Source organism: Panthera leo, chromosome E1, assembly GCF_018350215.1.
Source record: "Panthera leo isolate Ple1 chromosome E1, P.leo_Ple1_pat1.1, whole genome shotgun sequence".
NCBI lineage: Eukaryota > Metazoa > Chordata > Mammalia > Carnivora > Felidae > Panthera > Panthera leo.
The window spans coordinates 35563142-35573154 of record NC_056692.1 but is presented as its reverse complement, the minus strand read 5'-3'; the positions used below and the strand labels follow the sequence as shown (position 1 = coordinate 35573154).

The window sequence follows — 10013 nt, the reverse complement described above, 5'->3', positions numbered from 1 at the left end:
GAATACTTATTTATTTGGTCTATTAACACCAAGATCTGCAAAAAAAAAACAACTTCTAAACACAGGATAAGAAAACTTGAACATTAACATTCTTCGATTTCGCGTAAGCTCTGCAGTACGGAAAATATACAAACTTCAAACAGCTGCAAAAATAGTGTCTTTGGGAGAAAATAGAGTTTCTACATCGATACAAGAAAAATAGGCATTTTTCTAATCCAACCCAGTCCTGGGGCAGGTGGAGGGTGGAGGGTCGCCGCTTGCCACCTGGAGGAATGCCAGCTGTCCCTCTCCCCCACTGCCCACCTGGGGCTGGGCAAGCCGGGCCGCTGCTTAAGACAATCTTAGGGTGAAAGCGAGATGAAAATGCCACTTGGGAAAACGCTTGGTTCCCATCTCTGCCAGCAGCTGCATTGGTCAAGTGTTCTGGCCCTTGAGGGCTGCTTTGGTCGGCTCCTCCAATGAGAGGGAGGCATGGGGAGGGGGTATATATCTTCATGTCTCCTCCTCCGTGTCCGGGGGGGGGGGGGCGGGGAGAGGGAAGGACATCTGTGGGGTCCCCTCTCCTTCGATCATGGGCAGCTTGCTCCATGACAAGGTCAAGGGCGCCATATACAGCCCTTTGGACTCACACCCGGGGGTGGGGGACCCAAGACCTTCGGGGGTGAGTTTTCCACCAAGTGAGAGAGGCGGCAAGAACACAGGTGTGACTTGTGAGCTGCCCAGCTGCTAGTGGAGAAGGCAGGTCCCCTCACATTCGGAGGGGCCGGTGTCCGCCAGAAAGAGGACCCGGGGCTTTGACACGATAAATGAAAGTGCTCGAAGGCCGGAAGGGAAGGGCTCCTTCATCCCCCACCTCAGGGGAGCTAGAGAGGGGCCTGCCACCAAGGCACTGGTCTCCATGGCGAAGTGATGGGGTCAGGGCCCTCAGACCACCAGGGAACTCTGGAAAAGCACAGGCTCTTCTGATGGCGGGGTGCGCTGCCACGGCTCGAATGGCAGCGAGGAGGCTTTGGTGGCCTCTGGATCCTTCCGAGGCGGTGGCCTGGGGCTGGCAGGGGGAAGGGGGGACCCCGGGCTCGAGGGGCAGTTGCGGAAAATGAAGCCCATGCTGGGGAAGAGGGGCTTCATCAAGCTGACGGGGCAGAAGGCCGAGCCGGTCGGGTTGAAATGGACTTTGTTCTTGTCAGGACAGGAAGTCAGGAAGGCCAGGTCAGGGCCTGGGGACCTGGAGGACGGAGAGAGAAACACACATACACAGGGAGAGAAACAGCCAGTGAGAAGGGACGGGGGCATCAGGGGAGCTGGGTCTCTGTTCAAACGGGAGAAAACTACAGGCTACTAAGCCAGTCTTTAGGCCCTCCGCTCTCCATTTATTAGGAATAGGGTTAAACCACAGGAAATCTACTTTATCTAGAAACAGGAGGGATTAAAGCTAGACCAGAAGGAGAACTTCCTCATGATGTGATTTTTGAAGAGGAAACCAACGGATCTTTTCTAAAAAAATTTTTTCTAATATTTATTTTTGAGAGAGACAGAGACAGAATGCGAGTGGGTTAGGGGCAGAGAGAGAGGGAGACACAGAATCCAAAGCAGGCTCCAAGCTGTCAGCACAGAGCCTGATGCGGGGCTCGAACTCACGAGCCGTGAGATCATGACCTGAGCCGAAGTCAGACGCTCGACTGACTGAGCCACCCAGGCGCCCCCCAAGGGATCTTTTAATTTGAGAGATTTTATCAGTAAGCAGTGTTTTGGGGGCAGGCCACTTCCCCAAAAGCAGAGACCCAGGCAAAGTGATTTTCTAAGACTTTTTATAGCCTAAAGCAGGGTTTCTCAGCAACAGCGCTATGGACATGTGGGGCTGGGTAATTCTTGGTGGCAGGGAGCTGTCCTGAGCCTTGTAGGATGCTTACCCGCATCCCTGGGCCCTACCCACCAGGTGCCAGGAGCACCTGTGCCCCCCTTAGGCTGTGACAACCAAAAATGTTTCCTGACATTGCCAAATGTCCCCTGGTGGGGGGAGGGGGGGGAGGATGTCCCCCACTGAAATCTACTGACCTAAAGAATCTCATTTTTGAACACATTTGAAAGGTGTGATTTTTTTCAAAGCCCTTGCTGAGAGGCAAGGGTAACAACCGTCTGGAGAAGGCAGCCCGACCTTAATAGGAGCCCGACCTTAATAGGAAACAACCGTCCCCACCCTTTTGGTCATGTGGAGGAAACGGAAGGATAAAAGGAGTGAGGTCAGGGAGTTCTAGAGTAAGGAATGAGGATGGGGGTGCCCGGGTGGCTCAGTTGGTTGAGCGTCCAACTTCAGCTCAGGTCATGATCTTATGGGTCGTGAGCTCGAGCCCCGCGTCGGGCTTTCTGCCGTCAGTGCACAGCCTGCTTTGGATCCTCTGTCCCCTCTCTCTCTGCCCCTCTCCCTCTCCTTCTCTCTCTCTCTCTCTCTCTCTCTCTCTCTCTCAAAGACCCATGGGAAGGCCTGCGGTCCCTGGGGAGTCCACAGTGGCAAGGTATCCCCCCGACCAAGAAGGTTTGAAAAGAATCGGTGTGTGCACGCACACTTAGGGATGGCGACCCAGGAGACCGAGCACCCCTCAAAGGACAAGAGGGCATGACGATGAAGGGCTTGATTCCCCCTCTTCCCTGGGAAACCCAGGCCATCTTATAGGATCAGCATGTAGGAAAAGGAGAACATGGCAAAAGAATTGCTAAACGCGGGGCCTTCCCAATGGGAAAGTTGATAACAATGAGAAGGCCGCAAGGAGCTGGGAATTTCTATCCCAGGGCATCCCGGAAAGCATTCAGTGGGTCACCACCTCTCTGAAAGGGTTAACGCAGGGGCAGGACGCCGCAGGACATGACTTTAAGACCTCTGCTGGCATCATGAGTCCATGGAAGGATCAGGACAGGCACCAGCCTTATTTCCACAAGCAACCCCAGCTCGGAGTTACTCAAGTATACTCAGCAGGCTGAAGCACCTGCTTCAGCCGCGAGGTGTGGCCCTCTTCCTCCGCACCACCCCTGGGGACCCAGGGTTCTTGGAGAGGTACCAAGGCAACAGTGATGCTGGGAGAAAAACCCTGGGGGGGGGGGGCTGTGATTTTCTCCATAACTCCCACTCCGGCTTATAGATGGGCCCCTGCTGCTACCATGGACTGTCCTCTCCTTTATCTGAAACGTGAATGGAGCTCTCAAGTCTCAAACCCTGTCCTAGCTACATCTTGGCTCACATGCCATAACTTAAATCTTCCTAAGAATCTGCCCCGCTGACGATGAAACTGGCAGGGGGAATGAAATGAGCTCTTAGGGCACCTGTTAAGGGGCATATGGAAAGGTTTGGCCGTCTCTGCTAATGGGAGGGAGCAGAAGTCAATCAACATCAGAATGGGAAAGGGGGTGAAGAGGAGAGAGGGAAACAGACCACAAGAGACTCTTAAGGATAGAGAACAAACTGAGGGAGGTGGGTGGGGGGGAGTGGGCTAGAAGGGGGATGGGAATTAAGGAGGGCACGTGTTGTGATGAGCACTGGGCGTTGTATGTAAGCGACGAATCGATGAATTCTACTCCTGAAACCAATACTGCACTGCGTGTTAACTAACTAGAATTTAAATTAAAAAAAAAAAAAAAAAATCAACACCAGAATGGCTTCTGAGTTGTCCAACCTGGGTTGGGACAATTCCATAGTCCATCCTTGCAAGGACTGGACATTTCTGTCTGGGAGTTCATGACACTCGAACCACTGCAGCCACAGGGTGAAGACTTGACTCAGAAGCCATTAGGAGGCCGTTTGGGGGACTGTCACTGCGGTGGGGACAAGACACCTCGCCTCTCTGCCTGAGAGAACTGGTATGTTCTCTCTCTCTCTCTCTCTCTCTCTCTCTCTCTCTCTCTCTCTCTCCGATTACTGTCTAGCAAGCTCACGCCTTCCGCGGGGATGGAAAAAAAATAGAAGAAACAAAGGGTTTAGGTTTCAGATCTGTTTCCTTTCCAGCTCCTGCAGCACTTGTGGCTGGCATGTGGGCAGAGAGCAGGTTTCCATGGAGATAACGATAAGCAAAGATTGAAGGGCTCAGAGTAGGTAATGTCAACAAGTTTGATGGTGGAAAAAGTGCAATACCAATCATCTGAAGTTGACAACGTCCCCGGGACAGAGAGTCCAAGACCGAAGAAGAGCCAGTCGGGTGGGACGGTGCAGGGCTCCCCGCCTTCCCCAGCCCGCCCCAGCCCGCCCCTGCCTGCCCCTGCCTGCCCCTGCCCGTCCCTGCCCGCCCTGTCCACAGCAGGTACTCACGTGGCCTCTTCAAACACACGTACTCTCTCGCAGCCTTCCGGGGGCTCCCGTTTAAAGACGTAGCTGTGATTGGGCCGAGGGGAGGCGGCAAAGGCAAGGACTGGAGATGGGCTGCTGTCTTCAAGGCAGGCTGGGTGGCCCGGAGAGGAGGCTGCAAACAGAGCAAGGCTGAGCCCAGTGGAGCCCAAGGAAAGGAAGGTCTCCGCTTCCCTGGGCTCAGGCCTCGGTGGAAAGAGGCGACCCTGGCGGACGCGGTGAGGGGGCCGGTGGCCATTATGCTAATCCCAGCTGTCCGTCCGTCCTCTCCCTTAGAACATCTTTGGGGTGGCCTACCAAAGTCCGTATCTCTTTGTACGGGATTAAAAAAAGTACAGCTGAGTGGATGGAAAAACCAGGTCTGTTATCAATTGTGGATTCCCAGGAGGTAGCCTGCAACTGGGGCTCCAAGTCTGACTTTAAAGAATCCTAACTTCCATCTCCCCATGTTCCTCCAAGACTACCCTGCCCTGCTGCGAACGTGCCACAGCTGCTTCCTCACCATGGTCTGGAAAAGCTACCCCCTCTTCCAGGAAGAGCTCCTGTGCCGACTCAGAGAGGCCATCTTCCCTCAACCCCGCTGGTGGGATAAGATTCCTCTCCCTTTCCACGTGGCGAATGTACTTTGCCTAGGCTGCAAACATTGACCTTATCTGTATTTATCTCACGTTTATTCCTTATTACCCTCTGCTCTGTTTACCTCTGTGTATTGTTAGGTCATGCCCTTGACCAGCCTCCCTCACGGGGTGCTGCGAGGACCCAACCCGGTGAGGCAGTTCCTCGGGGCTCTAGGACAGGACGATCATTATCGCAGGGAGGAAGGTCTTGGGTCTCGCCCTCCCGTAAAGGTTCCAGGACACAGGACCAAGTGGAGATCTGGAGTCAGAAAGCTTGGGTTTCAATCTGGGCCCGTGTGACCCTGGGGGCAAGAGACCACCTAAGCTTATTTTAGATCTTTCGCAACCACCTTGAGACCTGTTGCTGGCGATGTGCACGGTGGACCCCCGAACGGGCTCAGCATCCTGAGCCTTCGCCAAAAAATGAGGATGGGAGACACTGCTTGCCCGGGTCACAGTCAGAAGGAAATACAAGTGCAGGTGCGGAGACTTGATATAAATTATAAATCAGAATCTGGGGGCGCGTGGCTGGCTCAGTCGGTTAAGCATCCCACTTCGGTTTAGGTCGCGATCTCATGGTTCGCGGGTTCGAGCCCCGTGTCGGGCTCTGGGCTGACAGCTCAGAGCCTGGGGCCGGCTTCGGATTCTGTGTCTTCCTCTCTCTCCGCCCCTCCCCTGCTCATGCTCTGTCTCTCTCTCTCTCTCTCTCAAAAGTAAATAAACGTTAAAAAAAATTTAAAAAACAATCAGAATCTGTGTGGAGGACTGTTATTACTACCGGTGTCACATATAGAATAAAGATGGTTCACGAAGATATTCTGGTCGGTTAGGAAGGAGACCTCCCAGGCGTGAAATTGATTAGAGGTAGAAAGGGCGTGGAGTCTCCCCCACCCCCCCATACCTCACGTGGGCCCTTCTGCCCCAGACTCCTCAGCTTACCTTTGTCGTTGGGGACGGACGCCAGCTCCTCGCCTGCACCCCGGTGTTCCTCACGGCTGGCCTGGCCCGAAGGCTGGGGGGATGCCAGGGGCACGGAGGGAGAGCTGGCAAGGTTGCCAGGCTCCAGGAGGAGGAGGGGGTGGTCACAGCTGCCGCTCTGGGGGGGAGCTGGGGCGCGGTGCCCATCAGGGATATCAAGGATCTGCGGGGGAAGAGGGTGGGAAAGGACCCTCAGGCCCCTGTCTTCAGGCCAACAGAGCTGCAGTGACCCTTCAGGCCCTCCCCTCGGTTGGTCTGCCCTCTATTCGTCACACACAGCGACAGCAGGACATGGTTTTCTTAAGCCACTAATTTAAGGGAAAGCCCTTGCTAGGTCCGAAAACAGCACTTGTGGCCCAATTTAGAATTACGCGTTTATTTGTATGGTTTCATCAAGGTGAGGCCCCCACCAGGCTCTAAGCCTCGAGGGCAGGGGCCTCCTCCGGATACACGAAGATGACGAACGTTCGGGAAGCGCGACAGGGGGCAGACCACCGGGCCACTGACCACGCAAGCCAGGGCAGGACAAGCACGCACGTTATGATCACGTAGAATATACCCCTGCCTCGCTTTTTAACCATCAGTGGTACTTGGACCCGCAGCTCACCAAACTGTGTGTGTGTGTGTGTGTGTGTGTGTGTGTGTGTGTCTGGGTGGGTCTAAAATCCCACATACGCGTAAATTAAAAATCAACTAGCAAGTAACTCATAAACTGAGGTGTGTGCCCGTTAGAATTATATTAATACTGCCCAACTGGCATTCTCCGATTGCACTGTGTCAGTATAAAAATGTGCCTAAGACTGCAGAAAAGGTAGCAAATAATTCTGCCCGGGAGTGAGGGGGGGGGCGGGGGGGGGGAGGATGGGGAGGCTGCACAGGGGCAACTAGGCATGAAGGATGAATGTGGGTCACCAGGTGGACGTGGGGGGAGAGGTGATGACACTCCTGAGGCACGGGTGGGGACAGTGATGGGATGGTGACGAGGGAGCAGGGAGCTGGTGCCATGGCTGAAGAGCGATGCCCAGCCCCTTCCCCCTGGCTGGGGAGCTCCCTCTCTCCACCCAGCCCGGCCCCTTCTCTTTCCACTCAGCCCCCCAAAGCCTGCCCCAGCCGCACCGCCCAGCTCCGCCGTCCTGAAGGCCAAGCCCATTTGAACGTAACAGACTCCATTTGTGTTCCTTGCGCAGGCTGGCGTTTGCACTGCTCTGTTGAGGTCTCCGTGGTCTGGAGCCCCTGGAGAGCAAAAGTCCGCCCCCCAACCCCGGGCCACTGGCTGTCCCGCGTCAAGGGTGTGCCCCACTCACCCGCAACAGCTCTTCTTCTCCCTGCTCCTTCACAAATACCTCCTCCAGCTCTTGGTTGAGCCCTTCCAGGCTCCGGTGCAGGCAGGGGCTGAGTCGCAGGACAGGTGACCCTGAGGGGAAGCTGGGAGGGGACGCCTGAGGAGGAGGCAGATGAAGGAATCACGGACCCCCCTCTCCCCCCACCCCCCACTCCCAAGCCCTGTACAGTTACTAGTTCTGATGGGGGTGTGGGGGTGGGGCAGGGGGTGAGGTCATGTCTACACAGCAGGACCAAGGGAATAAAGGAGGATCTGGGGACAGTCGCCAATTGCTACAGGAAAACTTGGTGGCCTTTTCCCCAGAAGTTTAGCGCTTCGAGAGGTCTAGAGTGAGCTTTTAGATAAGTCTGCAGGCTCACCACTGCCTCCATCGGAGACGGGCGCAGGGGTTGAGGGGAGAACCATTCCCAAGGGCAAGAAGCCCATCCGGCCTCACTCAGAGTTCAAGTTTTGGCTAAAACCACCTGGACAGCCACACGGCCACGGCACATGCAGGGTGGCAGTCTCTTGTCAACAGCTGTAAGACCCGAGAGGATGGCGACTGGGGGACGACAAGGGGCACAGGGCCCTGGGGAGGGGGCGGAAACATACCCTCAGTGCTCCCCGCACGGCGTGGTCCCCTTGGAGCGGGGAGCCCCGCTCCTTCTCCTTCCCACTGCGGCTCAGCTTTGTCCTCTGCAGTTGCTGCTTCAACTTGGTAATCTGGCAGCCCAGAGAGAGGGTGGGGGTGGGGCCGAGGCAGGTGAAGCAACGCTAAAGGGCACCGGGTCCCCCCTCCCACGCGTGGCTCCTGCCCGAGCCCGTGAAAATACATAAAAGGAGGCTGGAAAACCTCTCGTGGTGTTGTTCACAACTGTGATAATACTTTCATTGGGCAAATTGGAGACCTTATTCACTAGATATTTGTTTGTTTGTTTGTTTGTTTGTTTAAATTACCACGTACTGCATGGATCAGTTGGAAAGATGAATCGGATAGGTCGGTTTCCAAAAAATTAAAAATACGCAACGCCGAAAGCATTTTTGTCTCTCCCAGATTCCAAAGGCGTGGAAATACTACTCTATTAATAGAAATGGGAAATGAGGTTTTTGAATTCAGTCTTCCAAGGACATTCGCGGCCATCTCACAGGCCCCGGGACCAGGAAGGGTGGAAGGAATTCTCCCCAGGTTGAAAGCAGACGGCACTGAGCCAGGAGCGGGGGTCTCAAGAAGGAATATCAGATTTTGTCCTGGCTTCCAGATCTTGTACCAATTACGCGTTATCATCAACGGTTTTGACTATTATCCCCGTCACATCTCTAACCCTCCACCTCCTTGCCCTCAGCTGGTGAATGCTCTGGAAATGCAGATCTAGTTAAATACGGGCCCAAAGTAAAGAGCATTCGGAGAGTAGACCTGCAGCCCAGAGCCACACAAATTGTGACCCCTGCCAAGAAGAAAGTGGTTTTAGAGCTGCCATCAGACTCGGTTCATGCCGCGACTCCACGTTTAGGGCAAATAACTTGCTGACTCTGACAATTACAAACTCTACATACTTTGTATTTCCCACTAGTCTTTTTTTAATGTTTATTTTTTATTTATTTTTGAGAGAGAGAGAGAGAGGTAGAACATGAGCAGGAGAGGGGCAGAGAGAGAGGGAGAGAGAGAATCCCAAGCAGGCTCTGTGCCACCAGGGCAGAGCATGATGCAGGACTTGAATCCACGAACCGTGAGATCATGACCTGAGCCGAAATCAAGAGTCAGACATTTAAGTCGACTGAGCCACCCAGGCGTCTCTTTTCTCTTCTTTTAAAAACAAGGCTGGGGCGCCTGGCTCAGTCGGTTAAGCCTCTGACCTCACTCAGCTCAGGTCATGATCTCACAGTTCGTGGGTTTGAGCCCCGCATCGGGCTCTGTGCTGACATCTCGGAGCCTGGAGCCTGCTTCAGATTCTGGGTCTCCCTCTCTCTCTGCCCCTCCCCCACTTGTGCTCTGTTTCTCTCTCTCTCAAAAATAAACAAACATTAAAAAGAAAAAAAAAAAAAAAAAGCTAGGGTCGCCTGGGCGGCTCAGTCAGTTAAGCGTCTGACTTTGGCTCAGATCATAAGCTCACAGTTCTTGAGTTCGAGTCCCGCGTCGGGCTCTGTGCTGACAACTCAGAGCCTGGAGCCTGCTTCCGATTCTGTGACTCCCTCTCTCTCTGCCCCTGCCCCACTTGCCCTGTCTCTCTCTCCAAAATAAACAAACATTTTAAAAAATTTAAGAAAAAAAAAATGAGACAAGGCTAGATGACTAGTTAAGTAAGAAGTGAGGTTGGGGGCTTCCGGTCCCCAGAAACTCACTCTCTTTCTCCAGCCTCTGACTGCCTTATCTGGACACAACCTCAAAGTAAAACGAGAACAACGGCGGCTCCCATCTTGCGTTTGGCTGCTGGAGGGCACCAGCAGTCGATGGCAAAGCCCCAGCCGGCAGAAGGGTCTGGACTCCTAAGCCGGGCCCCCCAGGCCACTGACAGCTTCGAAGGAGCCATCTCATTAGTAAAAGGCTAGACCAAGGCAGGGGGGACTGAAGATGTGAGGCCACGTTGGAGCAGACGCGTCGCCGTGCTGGGTGTGGACAGGACGTAGCTACCGTGGCCAGGGAGGCGGAGGGAGCAGTTACCTCTTTTCGGTGATCTGTGCTGCCCCAGGATGCCGAGCGCTTGTGTGTACAGGAGCTGGCCCGCTCACCTTCAAGCTCTTGCCAGGACAGGGGGGTCTGCAGGGAGAG

At 54.4% G+C, this 10013-nt stretch overlaps 1 protein-coding gene across 1 annotated transcript in view; it reads right to left on the bottom strand.

Annotated features, from left to right (window-relative positions):
• FAM117A (family with sequence similarity 117 member A) overlaps window positions 1-10013 on the bottom strand; it is a 43556-nt gene continuing 33543 nt past the window's right edge. Inside the window, exons 3-8 of the mRNA XM_042917439.1 lie at window positions 9906-10001; window positions 7859-7969; window positions 7230-7364; window positions 5887-6088; window positions 4295-4445; window positions 1-1225 (exon numbers count right to left, since the gene is read on the bottom strand). Coding sequence (XP_042773373.1) covers window positions 925-1225; window positions 4295-4445; window positions 5887-6088; window positions 7230-7364; window positions 7859-7969; window positions 9906-10001 — 996 coding nt within the window. The 3' untranslated portion in view covers window positions 1-924. The remainder of the gene's footprint in view (window positions 1226-4294; window positions 4446-5886; window positions 6089-7229; window positions 7365-7858; window positions 7970-9905; window positions 10002-10013) is intronic.